Genomic DNA, 24,193 nt, shown 5'->3' with positions numbered 1-24,193 from the left:
AAAATTCTAAATGAAAACAAAGTGTCGAACCTTTACAGCATCAGTGGTAGTGGGCATTTCATGTTCTAAAGATGCATCTGCAAGTACATTTGCTACTGATTACGCGATGTCCATTACCTTGGACATTAGCCTTTGTGTGTCTCACTACCCCTTTTTCAAACCCATTCTGGTCATGTTCCTTGCAAAGATTAAATTCTCGCTACTGACGGATGTTGATAAAGTATGAAATATAGTGCGTATCTCAACACAAGTAAAAAAACAAAAGACTGTTACACTGGCACGCCCATTTTAGTCAAGCCACTTTAATAATTAAGACAACTGATTATTATTATCTTATTGTTACCTTATAGACTCTTTTCCACTTCATTGTAAAGAAACCTCACCCAAAGATTTCTTCGTCATTTTCTTCCAGTCATCAGAAGTATCCTGAAATCAAAATAGAAGTCTGTGCGATTGGATGGGAGATATGGGAAATAGAAACCACGATATAATAATGCTATTAAACAAGAGACATTGTAGTATAGTTTTTATCTTGAAAGTCTCGGTTTTATGTGTCAACAATATCACAAGATGTATTTTGTTGTAGATATTATCACATGACCAGCATTTATGTCTCGTCTCATCCTCATCACATCAAAAAGATTTGCTGACGAAGATATTTCATCATAAATTTGGTTGATGAACAAAATGAACCGAAGGTCAGTGGTGGCCTAGTGGTTAAGGAAGCAGCCCCATAATCAGAAGGTTGTCGGTTCTGCCAAGGCTCACCAAGGGACACATTTCGTTGGTGTGTTCCTCATTGTGAAACGCCGCAGCACAGCACACGGTGACACAGCAAAACGTGTCCTCCGCTTTTAACCATGACAGGCGCCTGGTGCCTTGCTCAGTGGCACCTCAGTGGCACCTAGATTCAAACCGGCAACCTTCTGGTTACGGGACCACTTCCTTAACCGCTAGGCCACCATTGCAACAAAATGTAGTAAGGCGCACAAATGTCCAACTAGTGCTGCCAAAGTGAGGACGAGTGGACAACTCCCGAATCGGATATCAAGGATGTTGAATAAATGCACAGTCGGCTTGCCACAACGTGGAATGGAGGCGGGGCTTGTCGCCGGGCGACACGCCCCGCCCCCATTTCTCCTCAGGGGTGTGGCCGAGCCTCATTACAAGCCCCCAACTCGTCCGTTCCTTTCGGTGCCGGAGTACCGTGGAAGTTAGGATGTCGCGTGTAGTTACTACCGCCACCACGACGACCACCACCACCACCGACGGAGGTCTCTTCAACGTCGGATACGGACGCTCCGTGCAGGGGCTGCTGAAAATCGCACAAGTGGTGAGGACTCGATCGTTCCGGCCTTTTACTTATTGTCTAATGGAACTTTTCAGGGCTTCATATCGCCGGGCCACAATAATAGGTCTTTATTTAATGATCTTATAGGCCAGATGAGGCAAAAAAAAAACAACAACTCGATTTTCTGGCCGTTAGAAGGGTTTAAATCAAATCGCTGTTATAAACGCGGATTTGTTTTCACGCCAGATCTCTAGCCAACACCCATCTTGATGAAGGGGCCGGGTCCACGTCCCCGACTCCCGTCGTGCTCACACCAGCTAAAAAGAATAAATAAAAAGATAAACTGGTGCACGTTTCGAATCGTCCGCAAAGTTTTATGTTTTATTGAGAACGGCAAGCTGCTACTGCGGAAATGCAGCCACCGCACCGGATGCCACAGCGGTGAGGGACGTGCGAGGATTTGCAACATCCCCGTTAACTCCGTGTTTGGTGCCGCTGGTAATAAAACTCGTGACCCCCTCGTCCCGGTTATGTCTGAACAGTGTGACGCCGGGTTACTGACGGGCTCCGTCGGCCTAAGTGAAAGTGAAGTGATTGTCACATGTGATGCACAGCACACGGTGCACACAGTGAAATGTGTCCTCTGCATTTAACCCATCATCACCCTGAGTGAGCAGTGGGCAGCCACGATTGGCACCCGGGGAGCAGTGTGTGGGGACGGTACTTTGCTAGGGGGCAGTGGTGGCCTAGCGGTTAAGGAAGCGACACCGTAATCAGAAGGTTGCCGGTTCGAATCCCGAGCCGCCAAGGTGCCACTGAGGCGCCACTGAGCAAAGCACCATCCCCACACACTGCTCCCCGGGCGCCGGTCATGGCTGCCCACTGCTCACTCAGGGTGATGGGTTAAATGCAGAGGACAAATTTCACTGTGTGCACCGTGTGCTGTGCTGCTGTGTATCACATGTGACAATCACTTCACTTTATTATTACCTTGGCGGATCGGGATTCGAACCTGCAACTTCCGATTACAGGGCCTCTTCCTTAACCGCTAGGCCACCACTGCTTGGCTCGCCATGCATCACCATTACAACTGCACAGCCGTAGGCCTATTTAACTTTGTTGGGTGTTATTAAGAATAATAGCAGTGGTGTCCTAGTGGTTAAGGAAGTGGCCCCGTAACCAGAAGGTTGCTGTTTCGAATCCCGATCTGCCACTGAGGTGCCACTGAGCAAAGCACCGTCCCCACACACTGCTCCCTGGGCGCCTGTCATGGCGCCCACTGCTCACTCAGGGTGATGTTTGAACCCACACCCTTCAGATTGGGAGTCTGCTTCCTTACCTGCTAGGCCACCACTGCCCCATAAGGTGTTATGTTAAAGTGTGATTACTCCAGTTCAACTGTCTCTGTAACAGGAACATTTGTTCTGCTAAATTTGATCATGCAAACCTATTACATTTTTTTTTAAATGTGTCCACGTCTATATTTTTGTTTGTATTGTGTTATATTTTGAGGGGCTTTTAAATGGAAATGACTAACATGTAAATGGACGGGTAGAGTGTGTCCTGAATGATTTACCGAATGCTCTGATGTTCAGGTAACCCTCCTCATCGCGTTCCTGTGTGTGCACTGTGCTTCCGTGTGGACAGATTACTCCGCCTTACGGTATTTCGAGGTGGTCACCGTGTGGTTCCTCATAACCTTCCTCATCTTCTTCCTTATGCACGTGCTGAGGCTCCAGAGCAAAATCCATTGCATTAACTGGACACTGACAGTGAGTGACATTATTGTGGTGCAAGTCTATACACACACCTTCCACATGGTGGTCATGCAGAGAATGTCTGTGTTGTACAATTTCTAAAGTGGTTTGTACCATAACTGTTCTTTTTGTTGCCCTGCGTGTTGTCCTGTGGTAGGAGTTCCTGCACTACGTGATTGGGACCATCCTCATCTTCATTGCCTCCATAGTTGTGGCTGTGAAGAGCTACAGTGTCTCTGGCCTTGTTGCTGGATCAGTACGTTTTTGTTGTCATATTTGGAGCAGAGCCGAGACATATTTTTCTGTTCGAGTATAACTTATCAATAAAAACAAGCTAATTCCTCGGGAGGATAAACCTAATATATGAATTTAATCTGAAATTTGACACAGTGCCGTAATGAACAACACTTTCATCTTCAAGACATAATTGTTGCCACTGTTACATTTACAGCATTTACCAGACGCCCTTATCCGGAGCGACTTACATTCAGTAGTTACAGGGACAGTCCCCCCCTGGAGACACTCAGGGTTAAGTGTCTTGCTCAGGGACACAATGGTAGTAAGTGGGATTTGAACCCGGGTCTTCTGGTTCATAGGAAATACTGTGATATTCATTACAAAGACTAATATATTATTGACACTAATGCAGTTTTTATATTTATTAATAGCCATGGATAAAGTTTTTGAGAATTTTTGCCTGTTTCATGGCTGGAGAACCATAATAGGCCGATAAAAGTGTGTGCGCATGTGTATTTTTGTTCTCCAGGTATTTGGCTTCATTGCTACATTTCTGCTTGCCGTAAACCTATGGTTGTCGTACAAAGTCACATGTGGCTCCCAACCAACAAGTGAGTTTAAACATGTACATTACACGCTGAACACCTTCACGTTTCATCTGTAGAGTTAGACATCATAGCCGTGCTGTTAGCGGGAAGTGAGGGATGTCCCATCAGTGCTGCCACACCCATTTCACCTCTGATGCCAGAATATATAATATATTTTATATTATATACTATGTAAAGGTTTCCTCACTCATGTCTTCAGCCAGTGTATTTTAGTGTATTTAGTGCTCGTTGTACATTGAATGGAAACTGAAATATCTGTTTTTTTTTTTTTTTTTTTCCTCACTCTGTCTGTAGGTGCAGCGGTATGAAGCAGGAAAGGATTCCCAGAAATTAAAAAAGCACTTCTATTTGATTGTTTTATACATGCTGTAAAAGTATTATGCCAAAGCTCTTTTAAATGCAGCAGTGTTAAGCTGCCTATTTAAGTTTTATTTGAAGGATCGCATGAGTTTTTAGCTTTGGACACTTAAAAAGGCAAAAAAAAGGCAAAGATTGATAGTATGAAACACAGTATTTACACAGTTTTAGGCTGAAGTGATGAAATAAAGAATCTAGGTGTGTTTATTATTCACATTTTAATCTGAACCAGTTTGCAGCCACGTCACAGTAGCACTTGCCTGTGTGTGCATAACTCCATTTATGTAACTACACAGACACACTATTGTCATTTTTTGTTGTTGTTTGTGAGTGTGTAAGTACCGTGTACTGATGTGTCGTGTGTGTGAAAATATACAAGCATGCCTGCAGGCTTTTTATGAACATGACATTATTGGATCACCTGAACGGTGAACAGATGTGTTCAGGACTACTATGTTGAATGAGTGTTGCTTTTCAATTTTGCAATATTTATTGCTCCTCGCTGGGGTAACTATTTCAATATTCTGGGTTTCCTTTATGTGATGGTCCAAAAATGGACATTTCTGCTTTGAAATAAATAAAAAAAGAAAACTTTAAACCATTATGTAGGCAAGTATTTATCCTTCAGTTGCCACAAACACATCAGTTATAGCTTAAGAGTAATTCCCAGAGGCTTAATGTTTATTGCATTCAGTAGCTACTTACGATTGACTCTTTTAAATGGGTTCATTGTAACTCCTAATTTTAAAAAAGTACAGTGTTTGATTTAAAAGGAACTAGTGGCCTCATTTGCATGTGTGTTCATATATAACACATGAGCTTGTGGAACATTTCCTTAAATGGAGCACAGGATCGCGCTGACAGCTATTCAGCTAATTGGTTCTATAATGTTCCCTTGGTATCCTATACATACACTCCATTTGTCCACACGGCACATCTGTGTCTGTAATGCCAGAGGTGACGCAAGGGGCTATTTCGGAGTGGAGCCCTGTGCAATACTCGGGGAGTGGTCAGTATAGTGAGGAAAGTGCATAAACACAACAGCAGTGCATGATAAGTCTCAATCTGTATCCTAGTGAGCAAACAAAAATAATAATAATAAAAAAAAGCTTAAAATTTCAGTTAGAAAGGTTATTGTTAATTAAAAACTGGTTGTAAAACTAGCAGTATCATGACTATTATAAAGCGAACAGAGGACAATGGGAAGGCCAGCTATGAGAAATGGAAGGAGGGAAGTAGAAAGCTTTCCACCACAGAGCATGAGTCATTAGGGCCCTCCCATGGGCCCCAGAATTTACAGGACTGAAAGGCCATTTATGTTTCTGTGTTGAAGCTTTTCTCGATGACATCCACTCAGGACTTTATAAAATACACATCTACAATTTGCAATTCTTTTTTAAGTGTTATTTCAGAAGGGTGTGGTCAACAAAAGACAAATAAACAGGAAACGGCACTATGTGGACTTGAGAACAGAGCCATCTACATCTTTGCATGAATTGCTGCTTATGAATTGTTTTTTAATGTTCACACATTATTAATATCTGCAGTAGAGTGAAAATCATCACTTGTCGTGTCTTTACAGTATTGACAGTGGCAGATAATCAAAGATCCACTCCTCCAAAATAACAGAGGATCTGAGAACCCTGGACTAATATTTCCTCTAAAGACCAGTGATAACAGATCATATACACATCATGTCCCTGCATAATGCTCTACTGAGTGGCGTTAGAAAGGTCAAATGGCACAACATTCCCCACTTCAACGTATGAACCTCAGTCTCAAGAGCCCTAGTTCTTTTTTTAGATATCCTTCTTATGCTCACATCATAATAACTGACCAGGGTTTGCATATATAATCTTCAGGAATGTTATATTGTATGTACATTTCTTCTTTTCTGTTGCAGTCCAGTTGTACTCAGAAAATTCTTTATCTTTCATACATCAGAAAACAATTAGAATGAAAACTGTATCCCAATCACACACTTCTACAGTAACTGCCATAATGACATTTTCTGTATCAATCAGAACATAATATAAAAATCCAAATCCTTCTAACATGCTTAAATGAATGAACATACTTCATACTTTAAAAGGCACATGCAATAACAAAAATATTCTTATACGTAAGAATGTGAATAGACATAACATTTCCTCATCAGAAAGTTACAAAAAATTTATATACAACATGACTGACAGGTAATAAAAACAAACAAACAAGGGATGTCATTATCAGTGATCATAAAGCTGCTGATAACAGTAAGGCTCGATTGGTCTTCAGAGGTTAACAAACATGTCCACTAGAGGTCGCTCCAACAGCATGTCTGCTTTTAGTACCTCAATACTTAAATAAAAATCCAGGGCAGGACAGGCTGAAACTCTCCACCATTTTCAGTTGTAGTGATTAAAAAAAAAAAAAAAAAAAAAATTTAAAGAAAATACTACTGAAGCATGATGTTTATATAAAATAGTTCATTTTAAAAAAAAAGTGAATAGAAACATATTTTGGCTTTTACAGAGCTTACAATAGTTTTCAGCAATAACAGGCCGGTGTAATTTATTGACCATTATAACATAATTTATAGTTTTAAAATTACTCTCATCATTTCGATGGTCATATCTACCCAGCGCCTCTATGCTGCATTCAGCATCTGAGCCTCTGCAGGTCTTGCTTGAGCTCCATCACCCTTTTTCTTCAGGAACGGAAAACCATATTTCTTCACAAATATTGCCATATCAAGAAAGAAAGCAATGCTGGCAATCACACCAACAACCTACAAAGACAAACAATGATTCTGAGCATTAAGTAAATCAAGCAGAAACAAGCTAGTGTTCACCGGCTTGCCCAAACCCCCCCCCCCCGTATTGTAAACCTGTCCAAAAATTTCACCTGGATTTAACAGAGTAAATAGGTAAGGATATTAACTGCATGGATGACAATGCTTCAGGTGGCAACAACACATTGGTGGCCATAGTTAGCCTAATGGGCAAGGAAGCGGAGTAATCAGAAGGTCGCCGGTTCTAAATCCTGAGCCACCAAGGTGCTACTGAGTGAGGTACCGTGCCCACACACTGCTCCCTGGGCGCCTTTCATGGCTGCCCACTGCTCGCTAAGGGTGAAGGTTAAATGCAGAGGACACATTTCATTGTATCACCATGTGCTGTGCTTCACAATGGCAATCGCTTCACGTTCATTTAACCCTAACAGATGCAGTGAGTGGCTTCTTCTTCACTACCAGCACAGGCATAAGCTCACTGAAACAACACCACAGCGAATGTGTGTCGTAATCTGGGCTAATGACCTAATCAAGCAAAGTATTAGATCTTTTTTTTTTTGGACAAGGCGGTGTGCTTTTTATATATATATATATATATATATATATATATATATATATAGATATATATATATATATATATATATATATATATATATATATATATATATATATATATATATATATATATATATATATATATATATATATATATATATATATATATATATATATATATATATTAAAAAGCACACCGCCTTGTCCTAATCAAGCAAAGTATTAGATCTTTTTTTTTTTGGACAAGGCGGTGTGCTTTTATATATATTATATATATTATATATATATTATATTTTATATTTTATATATATTAAAAAGCACACCGCCTTGTCCAAAAAAAAAAGATCTAATACTTTGCTTGATTAGGTCATTAGCCCATATATATATATATATATATATATAAAAAAAAAAAAAAAAAGAAAACAGAGAACTTACCCCTGCACCAGTCTCCAAGTTCGTTCCACTATTGTGGCTGAGGAAGACGGCGGATGCGATAAGGAAGGTAACGAAGACCACGGCTGTATACACCAAGTCCTGTGTAATGCATTTATGTAACAGAAACGTGCAGTATATGTACTGATTAGAGTTAAATAATGATTTGGGATTAATGTGATGAACCTTTTCGACAGAGAAGCCATGCACTAGCTCACCACTATTCCCCAGCTGTCAATGCCCACTTTCTTGTGTAGAAAAGAGGACAGGAGAACGAGCAGCAAGATAGTGAAGAGGAAGGCAGTGCAGCTGATGAACTCGAAAAAGTAGAGTGCTTCACAAGCATAACAGACGGTCACCGTCTCCTCCAGGACAAACGCAACAAATGACAGAATCTGTGAAAAACATGAAGAAAAAAAATATCAGTTTATTTTGTACAATTAAATAAATACATTGATATATGTTGAAATAGCATAGCAAATGGATTATGAATAATGATCAGATCAGTCTCCTTTAACAAAAATGAAATAAACAACCCATTAGCATTAACAGTTATCTAATGAATAATCAACATTTTAAACTGAAACAATTCCATTTATCAGACACGGTGTCCACTTAACCTCAGAACTTTAGCGGTTGTTATCACCACAACATGCACTGACATGTGAAGTGAAGGGCGGCATCTGTAAAGAACCGGATGTGTCATGCAGGATGTGGTAGTAGCCTAGTGGGTAACACACTCGCCTGTGAACCAGAAGACCAGAAGGTTCAAACCCCACTTACTACCATTGTGTCCCTGAGCAAGACACTTAACCCTGAGTGTCTCCAGGGGGACTGTCCCTGTAAATACTGAATGGAAGTCGCTCTGGATAAATGTAAATGTAAGTAAAGATAGTTCTTAAATGTTGATGGAAGCAATTATTTAAAAAAAAAATCTATTTTTTTTTTATAATTGCTTCCACTTTTAAGAACTGTACACACACATCTCACACACACACACACACACACACACACACACAATGCAAGCACTGTTTTTTTTTTCTTGAGTTTTTAAGGCCCTCGAGCAATTTCAGTTTTAAACATTTAGAAGCTGAGAGGCTGTCTTTGACGTCAATGCAGTAATGAAGCACAATAAAGTATAAAGGGGACTCTATAAGAGTCTTTGCTGTCACAAAAATAAATTGCTCAGCCTTCCCTCCACGCACCAAAATGTCTCTCTGCTTTCACTAATTTGTGTACAACACGGAAAAAAATGGAACCAGTGTGTGCAGCATAATTTCATAATAATTTATATATATTTATAATTTCATTATTGTCTTTTCCAGTTTTAAAATGTTACCAAAAGTGCTTGCTTTGAATGTTTACTGCAGAATGAGACTGAATATATGTACATAAAAATTAAGGAAATATGTTTCAGTGTTACAGTAAAAGCTCAGTCATTGTCACACAGCTTTCCAGCATGTGTTACGGAATTCATGGGGAAAACCCAGGTAAATTATATAAAGTTCTGCCCATAACATGCGTAGATAAGCAAAAAGAACGCCAAAGTATAACTGACTGTGAACAATAAATAATAGATCTAGACTGGATTTTGACATTTTTTTGCACACGTAAGACTCTCACCCCCCACCTTCGTTGCATTTTATTATATTACAGTCACTAATTTTGAAGCCAATTTTTGTAACTCTGTGAAGCTCTTTGTGCTCATGAAAAGTTCAATAAAACAGTGAACGCGCCTGTTCTGAGAGTTAAAAATGGAGCCAGTAATTAAATTTAGCAACTGCATGTTGATTGCATTTGCAGTGTAAAGAAAGCCATTTCGAACCCCTGACTCCACTTATCTGACCTGAAGAATGCACCGTTTTAAGACCAAGATCCTGAATAAGCAAAGATCCTGATTTTTTACACTTATATAGGTATTACTTGTCCTCTAGTCTTTTTCCAAAATTTAGCCTTGGTGCAGAATTACAGACACTTTAAGCCAGTCACACGATGAGATTTCCCCAGGACGTGCTGTTTCGGTGTGTGTAGCTTTATATGCTAAAGAGGAGGAGAGAGACCTATAGAAGTGTGCGGGCATTTGTTTGCTTCCTGTTTGCTGCAGACAGGCAGTTGGTGTCTGCAATTTTCAAAAAAAAAAAAAAAAAAAAAATTAATCATCCCACTGGTTCTTCAGTGCCTCACATGACGGAACTAAAATAAATACATTTGTGCTCATTTTTTACATCCAATCACCAAGCAAATGCAATGCTTCGGATGTTTCCAACCATGACGATCGGTGTTAGGTTTTTTAGGGGAGGGGCAAAGCATGAGAAAGGGGAGGTAACCTTTCCCCGTACGATGTCATAAGGGGCCAAATTCCAGATTGGACCATCTGAGTCGTCGTTCTCTGAACGGCAAAGCAGAATGGCCAAAGCACACTTTATACGGATCACCATTTGTAGCCACTGCATTACACAGGCACATACCAGTTCACAAAGTAAAACTTTCCTGATAGAGGACCTTTAAGGGCATTAAAAAAAATAAAAAATACAAGGGACATCAAATATTGATATTTTTATATACAAATTGTCCAAAATTCAGTTGTTTTGGCTGAATTATTAATGTAATGTGATGCTTGCCGATACATACCCCTACAAGAAATCAAAAGTTAACACACAAGGCTACGGATTCTCATTGTGTGTTGGGACTGCATACACTCCCAGTGTATCTTTTTTTGCAATAAGAAACACAATTTAACCTTATACAACATTACACAACAAGTAAGATATTTTTATAGACTATTATCCTAGTTCAAATCACTGCTCAACCAAAAATGTCTGGTTAAAAACCACTGCAACGTGGGGCAAACAAATGCCAAGCAACATCTGATGGGCTTTAACCACACATATTCTAATTGAGCCTACAACAGGCATGGCTTAGGAGTGTAGGCTGTGGAGTGTTGCCAATGAGGTCAGATAAAATGTCGAGACGTCAAGAAAAGCTGACCTCTGTGATAAAACCTCGCCCTGTGGATGAATCATGATTTGATTGTGCAATAATAACTGTCAAATTGGAGAGGCCACATGTGAAATCAAGCCTTTCACTAGTTAGGGTACTAGGTCACTATTACACTAATACATCATAACAACATATTGCTTTATCAGTTGTACAATGCCACAGTCTGCTGCTGTTTCTGTTTGTTCTCTTCATGGTACTGAATCAAGCACGCAGGCCACCTCCAGAGTCCAAAGAAGAAACCACCAGAGGAATCCAGGTTCCTAGCAATGAGCTTCTGACAAGACGGTCCAGCATGAAACGTACCAGAGGGTCAACACGGCCAATGGCTAAAGCTTCAGGGATCTTCAAAAGAACCAGCAGTATTATGACGGACATGCAGTGTACACCAGGACACTGGACTAAACAACTATTCTGCACTGTCCAGTTCCTCCAGACATGGACAGATGCTCTATACTACACTTAAGACTTTCCCCAACATTACACCGGTTGGACTTTTTCTCTTCTTGGACAAATCATTACCAACCCTGCACTGACACAGTCAGTGGTCCCTCTCTGTATCACTCTTTTTTTCCTTGTGCACAGAAGGGCCAAATGTGGGGGTATCAACTGTAAGGCCTGTCAAAGCCATTGAAAAATAAATGTTAGAAATGTGAATGTTAAAATAAATGCGAAATACGTGGTGTACACCAGAGACTTAGTCAGGTCTGACAAATATTATTTTGATGGTGGACACACAGAGCTATATGGTGTAAAGAATCAAATCAGAACGCACTGTCAGCACTTGAGTAACACTTCCAGAAAACTAGAGATAATTTCTCAATAACTCAGCCCAAAACTGCAAACGTTAGCTTCATTGTAAATGCACACCCATCTCTGCTAAAGGTTGTAGTACACAATTTTATTGTTCTTTAACAATTATTCCCTCACTTATAGGGCACATCAATGTGTTGCTTGTAAAAAAATTGTCTAATGTCATGACATTAGACATAGCAGGGATGAGTGTGTATTTACAATATATATACAGAGAGTGGAAATATAACACGTAAATAAGAAAAAATAATAACGCATTGCTCAGGGATCACGCATTAAGTTCACACGACACACCTGGCATGGGTACCGCACAAACATTCCTACAGTGTGTTCTATCCACCAATCAAAGCTTTCAGTTTCAAGTACATGTCCCAATACTGCGTAGCAGAAGAAAATCTGCAGCAGCCACGCACAATCTCTTCAATCCGCTGCATCTGAATCTGTCCAAGAGCATTTTAGGAAGAAAACCTGGACTTAATGTCGATAATTTTGTTATTATTATATAAAGAACATACGATTCTGAAAATGTACTTAAAGTACTTAAAAAGCACTTTTTAAGTACTGTGAACTGTGCCCACTTTTAACCAGGGATATTATTTTGTTTCTCTGTTTGGAATTGAAAGTGCATTGGCATATACAGCCAGCACATGCATCAAAATGAGTAAGTCGTGCCAGAGGCCTTTCAGTCTGCAAACTATGTTGGAAATCAGTTGTTCCATTTTCTACCACACCTCCTTCAACTCAGGCGTGCTAAATGAAGGTAAACACAAAAATGTGCAGGACAAGTGCCCACCAGGACCAGGGTTGGTGAGTGCTGCTTTAGTACTTTTTTTGTAATTCTCATTGGATGTGCTGACCATAGAAGTATTTGTCCATGTGTCGCCGCACAGTACAGGGTGGGCCATTTATATGGATACACCTTAATAAAATGGGAATGGTTGGTGACATTGAACACAATTAATAAGTGGTCAGAAACTTGTAAATAACACATGAAAGAATGAAGTTAAAACCAAGCACACCATTGTTTTTCTTGTGAAATTACCAATAAATGTGATGTGCCACATGACCCTCTTACTAATGTGCCACAAACAGGACATTAATATCACCAACCATTCCCATTTTATTAAGGTGTATCCATATAAATGGCCCACCCTGTAAATCTCAGTGCACCATCACATGACATTTTTTTTTAAGCAAACAGGTGTTTTATATAAGGCAGTTCTTTCATAAACTTCCCAGCCTTCCAGATCTCCACCATTACAAATTTAGGAAGCAGCTTTCTTGAAGTCTTCTCTTGCTTTGTAGCCATCAATTGGTTTCAGATCATTTGTCTTCTGCTGTATACACAGTAACAGAACTTCTGCATGTCGCTGTGTAGTTACTCATCCTGCTCACTGTACAAGCAACTAGCAGCCAACAATGGATGAAAACAGAAATATGCTTTGTGTTGTTGCAAAGGTCACTGCCTATGACATAAAAAAAGTATTACAACTTCTCAACAATATGGATCATGAACCCTTATGAGTTCCCCTAAAAAGATCCTACTTTACATTTACATTTACAGCATTTATCAGACGCCCTTATCCAGAGCGACTTACAATCAGTAGTTACAGGGACAGTCCCCCCCTGGAGCAACTCAGGGTTAAGTGTCTTGCTCAGGGACACAATGGTAGTAAGTGGGATTCGAACCTGGGTCTTCTGGTTCATAGGCGAGTGTGTTACCCACTAGGCTACTACCAAAAGTTCTTTACTTGATAAATCACACGAAAAAAAGGTCACATGTTCACACTTTTCATAATGTGTAAAGAACACGACTGAGTACAGTAAATGTACCTGAAACAAAAAGGAATCAATTGTATGTGTGTATTATACAATAAAACTATCCTAGGTGTGTTTTTGCTCTGTGTAAGAGCAACACTGCTTTTCAACCATTTCCATTCAGAAGACCGGACATGGACGAGCCAGTCGGTCGCTTTTTAATATGCAAGACAGAGTAGAATTCAAACCTCCAGCACTAAACTATTATCCAGCAACCCTTCAACTTCAACTTCTTACACCCCCCAGCATCTGGAACGCAGGAGGGGAAAAAAAACCCATAACTTTCCAGCTCTTCCACGAGTTTCTTTCGTTGGGTCTTAAGGATTATTATGACCAAAAAAAAAAAAAAAAAAGAGGAGGAGACAAGGAATAAAAAAAGAGAGAGAAAACCTCCAGGCACCGCTGGTCCTCGCCTCAAACCTGGATGCCAGGTCCGGCAGGGCGGCGCACTCACCACTTCGGCGATTTTCACGCCGAATCGCGTCGTGTCCAAATATTCCGACGGGACGATGAACCACTTCTTGGGGTTCCCGCCCGCTGTCGTTGTGGCGTTGTACACATTTTTCGTTTCAGCCATTTTGTGTCTAAAGGTGACAAAGAGAGCGGTGGACGTTTTCAGGCGTTTCACTTATTCACATTTGCACACTTGATGCACGCATTGCGCGAAAACATTTACACTTCATAGTCATACGTTCTGTGGACAGCTCAGTTTGTTTAAAAGCCGCGAATTAAGGCACTGTGTTGTGACGCTGGTTAAAAGCGAAAACAAAAGTAAAGATCTTGTCGCGTCGGCCGAAAACTAAAAGCAACTCGTGTCAACAGAAGCCACGCCGGGAACCAACATACCTCTTTGTGGTGCAGTTTTGCCAGCAGTGACCGTGTGCGATTTGGTGTCACACTGTGAGTTGACAACCCGACGATCACGCAGCCCAACTCCAACTTCCACTTCCGCGTCTGGGGGTCACGTGATGGAAAGCCCCGCCCCCACTGCCTGCGCTACTGGAGATGGATTTCCCCACACCCCATTCATTTTACACGCTTTCATTTAGAAAGTGCATGTAATAAATAAAAGTTACATTCGGGAAAGTAAAAAAAAATGCATCACCGTATTGCTCCACAGAAATGACAAAATGAATAGGAGGCATCATTGAAAGCAATCAGTTCTGGTTCACTTGGTCGCTAAGTATATGAATACAATCATTCTATGCACTCCGTTGTAATCTTTCTCACACAAGTCAGATTTCAAGAGAGAGTTTGCAAATTAGTCTTTGTCTAAAGTATTGTCTAAAGAGGACTGTTTTGCACTGACTGGTGGTGCCTGCCCTGTTGCATCTCCTCCACCAAAGCATACCATGGGGACCATGTTGACCTCAGCGTATCGCTCACCTCACCTGCTCCATTAAGTCACGTCATGTTCGAATGATGAACTTGGAATGACTTACTGATAATACCAGCTTTTTATACCCACTGAATGTTGAAATTGATGCCACATTGAGAAACGTTATCTCTTGGTATTGTCCCCAATATTAGGCACACCTGTACACAATGAGACCATTACATGGAAAACACAAAATGATGTGTGTCTATCTCCCCAATACAATTGCCTCTCTACCCCAAAATTGTCTGAAATGAAACAAACACCATATGTATGACATCCACTGCCCTGGCGGTTCGGGACTCGAACCCGCAACCTTTTGATTATGGGTCTGATTCCTTACTCGCTAGGCCACCACTGGCCCAGACTGTACTCCACAGACTGTTTTAGTTTGCTAAAATATGATAATAATAGCTGTTGTTTATTTTTGCAACCTGTAAGTCAGCTAAATGTGAAACACATATTTAAAAGGTGATTCACTTTTTATAGTCTCACCCGATGAGCAGCGCCACCTGGTGGTTAACTGTAGCAATACACGCATTCCTCCAAAATGGTGGGGCAATGAGTGAACAACTGGGTGCCTTCAGCAATATTTATTAGCATCATTTGATTGAGAATAAATACATAAGAACCAATCATCTGAAACAATACAGGTTTAATGTTTCACGACAGACCTGGCAAATCCAGTAGTTTCTATCCTTTCTCGTGTACTCACATGTACTGAGAGGCCACCTTGGTCTGAAGAACATGAAAGACCCTGACTTTCATGATCTGGGACAGGTTATTTTTTAGTTTCTCTCTGAAACCAGACTCTGCCACTGTGTAAAAAAGGGTTATAGTATTTATACTGTTGTTTTAGCGCATAACTGTAGGATATCACTGTAGCAAGAGTTACATTTCATTTATGTGGCTGGCTGTCTCAATATAATTCTCAGTACAGTTAAGATGTCTTTTTACATAACAGTTGTAAACCCATATAACTGATCAGAAGTCCTGCAATAGCAAAAAGCATTTCTCCCTCTTATGTAAAACTTAATTTGTCATGTTCTAATATTCACTTGATCTCTGGTGTATTTTGTCTGATTGAACTTGATTAATGAGGCATGCACTATCAGAAGTGCAGATGTACATGTTCTATGTCACTTTGCCCATCAAAAACTTTTGCTTCACTCATCAGAAATACAATAGTCCATCTGCTGTTAAGTCTTCCAGTGACCCCACATGTCAGCACCCTGATCACACCCTGGATGATTCCCCAACTTTTTAATGTGAGCATTTAAAAAGGACAAGCATGCAAGAATCCCAGTTTTGTTCTGCCATGGGGACTCTTGCTCCATCCTGCAACCAAAAGCCTGTTTACTTTCAGAGCAAGGAGAGGAAGGAGGAGTAAGAAATGGAGGTGTAGAAGCAGGCTGGAAGGCAACGGCTCTTCAGGACTCTTCACCCTCAACTGGGTGTACTGGACTGTTAAGTGGAGATGAATCCTGGTCTGATTTGATGGAAATAATATCCAGTTCTGCCTGCACATCTGTTAAGCCAAGCTTTGAACCTGGACAGAAATGACATTACCGAATTAGTCCATATCATGGTGAATAATTACAGTACTTACAACTGGAGGGTTGCTGAAGTGCACAGGTAAAAGATGTGCTTCACTCAGTGTCCTTCAACTCAGGTGAGATACCGCTATACCTTTACCCTTTCCAGCCATTGTTCTTCTCCCAATATGCAAGCATGGGATGGCAATCGATTCATTTACTGATGTATGTCCAACTTATAGGTTGGATGTATGTGCACTTTACTTAATTTGCAAATGAGAAGCATGTTATCCCTTGTTATGGTGTTATTCAAAGGCTTCACCTCCCTTCAAATACAATTTTTTTCTAAACATACTGACTGTTACCTTAATCCATATAGTTCCCTTTAAATTTTAAGTGCCTTTTTAAATGTTTAACCTAGTTAAACACAATGTTTAACAAGTTTATTAGTTCAGCACAGTTTAAGGTAATATTAATACATTCTAGTATAACAAGACAATAGCTACTTTTTATCAACTTTAAACATAAGGAACATCAATGAAGACAATAGTGCAAACAGGTAAGTGGCCATTTTATATGGGCTAATAAGCACTGTAGATAATGCAGTTTATTAATGGACATTGATAAAGGAAAGGTAATGGGAAAAAGGGGAATGCAACCATTAGGGGAAACCTGAGAGGCAGTGTCTTTATCACAGATAAGTATATTGCATTCAATTACACAGACATGCAAAACAGCAACCATGCATTAAAAATGAATCTACATTAACATTCCTAAATCATAGATTAATCTCAATTGTAATAAAATGCAGAATCATGCACTGTGTTTAGCTAAATCATGCCTTTCATAGAGCGAACAGCTAAATGCCAGAAAATGTTACGTTCACACCGACCTTAGCGAGGCCAGCATCCCGTAACTGACACACATGAAAAACACATTCGTGTAAACAATGGACAGGAACAACCACACAAGGAAATGAGTGTGTCAGACTACTGGACGATAATCAAGACATTTTAGTGATGTGACGCACAGAGTGCAAAGGTTACACACAAATTCGGTGGGAGATTGATGTCAAAATAGCTCAATGGTTAATGCATGAAATGGTATTTTAGGACAATATAATGTAAATATGATATCAGATACAATGCCAAGCCACTGGTAAAGTAAAGTAAGAGAACACAGCCAGTGACATTCAGACATAACAAACACCGGCTCTTTCAAAATCAGCCATAGAGTACCTGATTTCTTGACTGTTCCGGGTGTGCTGCTTCCAGTCGAGTTGCCCCCAGGTCCTGGAGAGCCAGTCTTTTTACTGAGCAGGCTGTTGAAGAAGTTTGCCAAGACGCCCTCACTTGTCTGACCCCCTGTAGATTACCAGAGGAGCACCAATAAGTACAAACTCATAGGCTTTGATTCAATGTCATTTGAGACCAATAAAAAAAACCACATAATAAAGAACCATGCAAGCCCAAGACATGAAAGATTCTTTAGTAGGAGCAGAACGTGTTATTGTCCCCTTGAAGAGCTGAGGAGGCAGCCATTAAAGCAGGAAGTAGAAAGGGTGGAGACATGCATCCATGTCATACTGCACGTTTAAAATACACACCTCTCATGTTCGGATCTATCTTCTTGGTACCTGATTGCATGGGCATCACGCTGGCAACGTTTGCGGAGGCGGAGCGATTTGCTGCCCTCGGCGAGCCACTGGGGCCTCTGTTGGCAGAGTCCTGTACGACGGGGAAAAGTGGAGAATATTCCCACTTTGTAAATTATACTTGCTTCATAATGGGATTGAAGGCACGTTTTCTCATTTCACTACTCATGCACAAGCCTTGTTACTTCATACTCACCACAGGTCTTCCAGCAGCAGCTGGAGGCTGTTTTGCCAAAAGAGTCTGAGAAACAGGAAGGAGGACATGACTAAATGATATTCAGAGGGTTGTGTCATCTTAAAATAATTCATATCGCAATTTGGACAGACATTTCTGGGTTGCATGGTTCATGTTTAGGATTTTGTAAAAAAAAAAAAAAAAAAAAACGTTCAGCCTTACCTGCAGCTTTGCTAAAAAGACCTGGTCATCTTCTGCACCCATGTCCTTTTCATGAATGAACTGTAGGATGAAAGAAACTGCATGAATAAAATGTCCACGGCACCAGTGTCCACGACATTGGGCAAACATCAATTGTGTGAACGGTAATCCGAGTCCATGCTGCTTTAGGCTCATAATCTAGATGGAATGATCAAAGTGGTCAAAACTCTCAGCCAGTGTCATGCTCCAACTGGGATTTGACGCAGAATCACCTTTCTTGTGGGCGGCGTTACAATAATATCTTCAAAGTTGTCGTCTATTCTCAGCGTCTGGAAGTTCTCATATAGAATGGCTATCTTTTTTTCATTGTCCCATCCAGAAGGGCTATACATTAACAGAAAACAAGAGGTTTTAATGAAGGTGCATCAGACTTAATCAGGAAATAACATCTCAACCTACATGAATACTGAGTCTTTTTCCACCACTTGTGCAGGCAAACTAAAAGGAAATCCATATAGTCTATGGACAATATATTTATATAACAAATCGAGATTTTTGTTGTCCTTCATTGAAGTATATAGTAAAGCTGCCCCATCTGTGAGATGACTGTCAAGGAATGTTTCATCAGACTTTCTGCAAATGCATCTCTGTGCATATCGAGCCATAAATCCCCCCACATGACCTTCTCATATTTCACTCTCATCAGCGCGTGCACCAGCAAACGGGGCTGAAGGATACACTGCAAGCAGAAATGCCGAATGTGGGACTGGATGAAGTCAAAGTGCTCATCTCTGTAATCGTGCTCTTTCTCCAAGCTGCAGATGGTGTCACACTGCGAACAGACATGGGTCGAACAAGAAGACAAGAAAATGAATGACCGGTATGGAATTATACATTGAGAGACCATTTGAAGCTTTTCCTGGTGTGTGTGTGTGTGTGTGACCTCACCTTTGTGCACACCACCATCACCGGGACACCCAGGTTGTGTGTTAGCGTGTTGTCCCCAAGGGGGAGCAACACATCGTCACTCTCAGCTTCACTACTGGTGGGGTTTCTCCTCTGGGGAGAAGCAGTGATGTCACTGCCTGGTTCGGCGTACTCCTGGAACTGCCTCATCACTGCGTACGTGCAACAGAGGTGGTGAACGAACAAACGACAATCTTCAAATATTTCTGCTATTGTTTGCAGTCTCTGTACTCACATGTTTATAAATATGACAGAGCCAAAATTTGGTCTGTCATATTAATGATGCACTTTGATAATTAACATATAATACGAATAATATATGGTCTGGCTGGGGAAGTTATTACTGAACCAAAACGTTTGCTAATCACTTGATATAATGGGCCTCTATAATAGACATAGTGCATAAGGTCCTTAGCCGGTTGGCTGATATACGATACGAAATAAACAGATACAAACGAAGTACCCATCCAGCCCTTTTCTGACATTGGAATAAAGATGACATTTTATAAACAAAGTTGGAAAGAGTTGGGAAGATCCCACATAAACGACTGACACCTTTCGCCACCCTATATTCTCAGATCATCTGCAGAATATCCCACATTAAGCCACTGGAATCTTGTGCACAGTAAAAGAACTAGAGGAAAGAGGATGTCCACCCATGTCTGAATGGTTATTTGTTGTATGAGATCTGGAAAACTTGGTGGTTCCAGCGGATCTCATAAAACAGAGAAGTTAACCCCACTCACATCTCTGCTCCATGTCCCTCATCCTTTCTGGGCCAATCCTGAGCTTGTCAATGTGTTCCCGGATCACGCTACCCCACTTCTGTAAGGAGTCGAACACGGTCCATGGCCTTGACATGTCCACCACCAGAAGCACCATGGTGTCAGCAAGATTTTCCTGAGAAATGGCAAATTTCTGGAGGCCTTTGTGATACAGGTCACCATCTAAAACCCAGGCATTGCATCTTGAGTTGTCTTAAAGAGACACAACAGGAAACAAAAGCAAAACCTGGTCAGCGAATTGCACTGGATGCAAAGGCGAATTTCGCGGAGTTTCATACAAGCCCTACCATCGATGTCATCATCGTGCACGCTGAAATACATGTATTCCAGTCCTCTGCCTCTCATGTACTCCTCCACGCCCTGCAGCCTGGCGACCAGACTAGTCTTACCAGCCCCGGCGTCACCTGCGGAGCGGAATTAAAGCCAGTGAAGGCAGGGAGCACATGGGACCCACACATTCAACACAACCTAGACATTTTTAGTTCAGGGTGGTAGTAGCCTAGCGGGTAACACACTCGCCTATGAACCAGAAGACCCAGGTTCAAACCCCACTTACTACCATTGTGTCCCTGAGCAAGACACTTAACCCTGAGTGTCTCCAGGGGCGACTGTCCCTGTCACTACTGATTGTAAGTCGCTCTGGATAAGGGCGTCTGATAAATGCTATAAATGTAAATGTAAATGTAAATGTAGTTAGGACAACACTGGCAGAGTCGCGATCCACACACGGAGCCCCGTACGGAGTGCTGAACAAAACTTTCACACTTTGACAATGACAGAATATAATTTTTTAATCCATATCATTAAAAAAATGTTTTGAGACCTTCATTAATCTACACCACTCAGGAAGCAGGAAGACAAACGAGCAAAATGATGGAGCAGGAGTAATCTTATTATCCGTGAGGTGTGGTCGGGATGCTGGGATGCAGCTCGTCGTCCTGCACCACTGTAACAAAGGAGGCTGGGGGACACTCCCTGTCTCAAGGTCTAGACACCGGACACAATGCCCGACAGGATTCGGTCCGCGAACGGGGCGAAGGAGAATACTGACCCAGCAGCAGGACATTTTTCCCGGACGGCAGCTTTGGCCGCGAGCGCGTTGTCACCTCGCTGAGGATGGAGGACCTGCGGTCAGAGAGGAGACACGTCCGCGCTGCATCACCGCCATTTCTGCACCCTCCGCACACGCACACGCCCCCCCACCCCCGAGCGGCCTCACCAGAGATTCTGCTCGTCCCGCTCGTCCCGCTCGTCTCCGTGCGGAGCCGCTGCGGCGAGCGCCCTGCCCGCGGCGGCCATCTTCACGGGCTCCTGGCGACACCCTCGGCCGAGGTGCCCGGATGTGAGGCACGCGCGGGCGGGGGTGGCGGAACGTCGCCTCGGGGACCGGGGGTTTCAACGCGGTCCGCGGCGCTGTCCGGCGCGCAGGTGCTGAAGTTCCCCAGCCAAAGCCAGACCTGAAATTAACGTTGCAATGCAGCAAGTTATCACTTCTTTCGTGTTTAAAAGCGGACAGTACTTCTCTAGCAGGACCGAGAGTTGTCGCTGCACGAAATGCAATTTATAATACATTTTACAATATAAGATATGATAAGAAAAAACTTAATTTATACCGAGGCAAATAGAGGTTATAAGAACAGAACAGTAGTAATATTTACATTTACATTTAAGGCATTTGGCAGACGCCCTAATCCAGAGCGACATACAACGTGCTTTCAAGTTACCATCGATGAACAATTTTAGTTCATTAGGGCCCTCAACTATGAATACAATCTTTTTATTCACTCTTGTTGTAGATTCTGTACTTAAATTAGACAATAAAACCGTTACAAATTAATCTAATCCAATATAATCTCAAAATTACCCTAACAAAGTAACACATAATATAATTATGATAAATGACAGGCAAAATAAAGCGATATCCTCGTTTACTATAGTTATTACAGATACTGCTGCTGTATTATTATTTTATTTATTTATTTATTTTTTTGGGGGGGGGGGGGGGGGGGGGGAATCTCGATGACGTAAACACGTCAGAAGTATTGCGCCGTCAATTATACTTACCGCCGCTAGAGGTCAGCACCCGCAGCGCGTATAAATCTCCGGGAGGACGTCGACCGCGCCAGTGAGAGCATCCAGACGGCGAGGGGGGCAGCCTGGCAAACTCGGGGTTTTACTTTCCGAGGGAAGCGCTGCCGTTGCCGCCGCTGATGCTGCTGATGCCCACCTAAGGATGGAATCTCGGTCCAGTCCCCCAGCGCAGTGCTGCCTTTGCATTTAGCAAGTTCTGGGAACGGCATCTGGAGCAGGAATACTGTTTTAACTGAAGGTGAGTTTTTTTTTCATCCTAACCCTCTTCTCTGTGTTTTTGTACGCTGATAGCATCTAGGAGTTGCCTTTCCGTAATTTAAGCAGTTGTCAACGTCATATGGATTGTGTGTGACAGTGACATGATCTACATTGCAAGATGTAGGTAACATCTCTTTATCTAAGTTGTTTAGATTTGACACTTCATCTGCAACACACTTTTCAACTGCCGCATTTACAGCATCAGTATCTTCTAAGCAGCCAAATTCAGAGACAATAATCCATCGCTGCATGCATTATTCAGTGCCAAAATATGAGTGTCAAACAAAACCAATTAAAAAAAAAGAGCATCAAAATGGTACAACGCAGCACAACATTCTTCAGCACTGAATCACCTCGTTTTCTACAGATGCGTTAATCGATTGTTAAAAATGTTGAATTCATGTCCCTTTACACATTTTCAGCTAATGGAGGATTTCACATATCTTGAGAATTTTGTTGGGTTTGTGAAGTTAACTCGTGTTTCCCTCAGTACCCGTGTGGGGCGCAGTGGCACGGAGGCTCCATCAAGCACTACATGCTGGCATACAGCTATAGAGAGGGAGGGTGAGCGAGAGAGGGAGGGGCAGAGGGAGGAGAGAGAGAGAGAGAGAGAGAGAGAGAACCTAAGTCACTGCAAAGTGCCAGTGTATAATTATTTATAAAAAAAAAACTGCCGACACTGTTCATTCATTCTGTGTATTCATCTCAATAATTTGCCTGATTAGTAAATAATAAAAATGAACTACTTGTGAAAGACGTGCCAGCACTAAGCTGCAACATTTGCAGATGACAAATGATTAAAAGAATAAAAGTAAAGTTAATGAGGTGTGCCGCTTAAACATCCATTAAGCAGCGCCAAGAAGCACATTCCTGCACATTTTGCACATATTTGTCTTGTCTTGTGTGTCCTGTTTGAAATATCCAACATTTCCACTCACAAGCCTCCTACAGTTATGTCGTGTTCAACCTGTTCATTGTACAGAACATTTCTACTTTTCTCCTTTAGAGATAACCTGTACAGTATTTAAGTTTTAGTTTTTTTAGTTAGTATAGTATAGTTTAGTGTGTGTGTGTGTGTATGTGTGTGTGTGTGTGTGTATATATATATAAATAATGTTTTTCTTTTATGATTGCACTATGGGGGTCTGTGTGAAACATTATTTCAATACACGGTATACTGTGTATACTGTTGTACTGACAATAAACCAATCTTGAATCTTGAAGCAGTTATTTCTATTGTCAGGAGTACTGCTATGTAATGTAGTTCCTTAAAAACACGTCAGATTAAATGTTCAAACTAAGGTTTATTCCTCGTTTTTTTCCATTTTATTTACAGTTCATTCATTCATACATACATGTATGCATTCAGCTCCCACCCCCATGCGTCACTCTTCGGTTACCTGTCACCAAGTGTTAAATATATCAGTTCCAGTGAAGTGAGCGCGGAGACAAGGAGCCATAGCACATGTCTGCTGTTCCATAATTTCATATTCTTAGCAAACCTGTCATGTTGTA

General features: G+C 41.3%; 4 protein-coding genes across 7 annotated transcripts in view; 2 read left to right on the top strand and 2 right to left on the bottom strand.

Annotated features, from left to right (window-relative positions):
- The first annotated feature begins 1,157 nt into the window (after positions 1 to 1,157).
- Positions 1,158 to 4,851, top strand: cmtm7 (CKLF-like MARVEL transmembrane domain containing 7). The gene is made up of 5 exons (XM_028980460.1): positions 1,158 to 1,333; positions 2,887 to 3,063; positions 3,206 to 3,304; positions 3,815 to 3,896; positions 4,188 to 4,851. Exons 1-5 carry the CDS (start codon positions 1,220 to 1,222, stop codon positions 4,199 to 4,201), a joined length of 486 nt encoding a protein of 161 aa, XP_028836293.1. The 5' UTR covers positions 1,158 to 1,219; the 3' UTR covers positions 4,202 to 4,851.
- An 893-nt stretch (positions 4,852 to 5,744) lies between these two features.
- cmtm6 (CKLF-like MARVEL transmembrane domain containing 6) lies at positions 5,745 to 14,597 on the bottom strand. The gene is made up of 5 exons (XM_028980459.1): positions 14,485 to 14,597; positions 14,093 to 14,222; positions 8,229 to 8,405; positions 8,014 to 8,112; positions 5,745 to 7,020 (listed from the first exon to the last, which is right to left on the bottom strand). Exons 2-5 carry the CDS (start codon positions 14,213 to 14,215, stop codon positions 6,880 to 6,882), a joined length of 540 nt encoding a protein of 179 aa, XP_028836292.1. The 5' UTR covers positions 14,216 to 14,222; positions 14,485 to 14,597; the 3' UTR covers positions 5,745 to 6,879.
- A 996-nt stretch (positions 14,598 to 15,593) lies between these two features.
- Positions 15,594 to 21,671, bottom strand: LOC114790407 (cytoplasmic dynein 1 light intermediate chain 1-like). Of its 4 annotated transcripts, none has more exons than XM_028980456.1 (14): positions 21,549 to 21,671; positions 21,381 to 21,454; positions 20,617 to 20,733; positions 20,291 to 20,521; positions 19,527 to 19,696; positions 19,317 to 19,410; positions 19,038 to 19,173; positions 18,851 to 18,962; positions 18,600 to 18,659; positions 18,399 to 18,443; positions 18,155 to 18,275; positions 17,787 to 17,912; positions 17,441 to 17,464; positions 16,453 to 16,562 (listed from the first exon to the last, which is right to left on the bottom strand). In XM_028980456.1, the coding sequence occupies exons 1-13, from the start codon at positions 21,626 to 21,628 to the stop codon at positions 17,442 to 17,444; spliced, it is 1,389 nt and encodes a 462-aa protein (XP_028836289.1). In that variant the 5' UTR covers positions 21,629 to 21,671; the 3' UTR covers positions 16,453 to 16,562; position 17,441. The 4 variants fall into 4 exon arrangements, with proteins under 4 accessions (XP_028836287.1, XP_028836288.1, XP_028836289.1 ...); XM_028980457.1 differs by having other exon boundaries at positions 18,185 to 18,275; XM_028980454.1 differs by lacking the exon at positions 17,441 to 17,464 and having other exon boundaries at positions 15,594 to 16,562.
- Positions 21,672 to 22,446: 775 nt separating this feature from the next.
- Positions 22,447 to 24,193, top strand: part of cpne4a (copine IVa) — a 48,298-nt gene continuing 46,551 nt past the window's right edge. Inside the window, exon 1 of the mRNA XM_028979832.1 lies at positions 22,447 to 22,658. The gene's annotated coding sequence lies outside the window, so the exon portion shown is untranslated. The remainder of the gene's footprint in view (positions 22,659 to 24,193) is intronic.

Source organism: Denticeps clupeoides, chromosome 5, assembly GCF_900700375.1.
Source record: "Denticeps clupeoides chromosome 5, fDenClu1.1, whole genome shotgun sequence".
NCBI lineage: Eukaryota > Metazoa > Chordata > Actinopteri > Clupeiformes > Denticipitidae > Denticeps > Denticeps clupeoides.
The sequence above is the reverse complement of the archived record's forward strand: the minus strand, read 5'-3'. Positions and strand labels throughout refer to the sequence as shown.

Coding starts and splice junctions, on each gene's coding strand:
- cmtm7 (XM_028980460.1), top strand. CDS start 1,220: ATGTCGCGTGTAGTTACTACCGCCACCACGACGACCACCACCACCACC. Junction 3,064..3,205: donor GCATTAACTGGACACTGACA/GTGAGTGACATT, acceptor GTCCTGTGGTAG/GAGTTCCTGCACTACGTGAT. Junction 3,305..3,814: donor CTGGCCTTGTTGCTGGATCA/GTACGTTTTTGT, acceptor TTTGTTCTCCAG/GTATTTGGCTTCATTGCTAC.
- cmtm6 (XM_028980459.1), bottom strand. CDS start 14,215: ATGGCTGAAACGAAAAATGTGTACAACGCCACAACGACAGCGGGCGGG. Junction 8,406..14,092: donor GCGTGAAAATCGCCGAAGTG/GTGAGTGCGCCG, acceptor TGTTTTTCACAG/ATTCTGTCATTTGTTGCGTT. Junction 7,021..8,013: donor ACTTGGAGACTGGTGCAGGG/GTAAGTTCTCTG, acceptor TTGTCTTTGTAG/GTTGTTGGTGTGATTGCCAG.
- LOC114790407 (XM_028980454.1), bottom strand. CDS start 21,628: ATGGCCGCCGCGGGCAGGGCGCTCGCCGCAGCGGCTCCGCACGGAGAC. Junction 21,455..21,548: donor CGGGACGAGCAGAATCTCTG/GTGAGGCCGCTC, acceptor CTCTGACCGCAG/GTCCTCCATCCTCAGCGAGG. Junction 19,697..20,290: donor GAGGGACATGGAGCAGAGAT/GTGAGTGGGGTT, acceptor GCACGTACGCAG/TGATGAGGCAGTTCCAGGAG.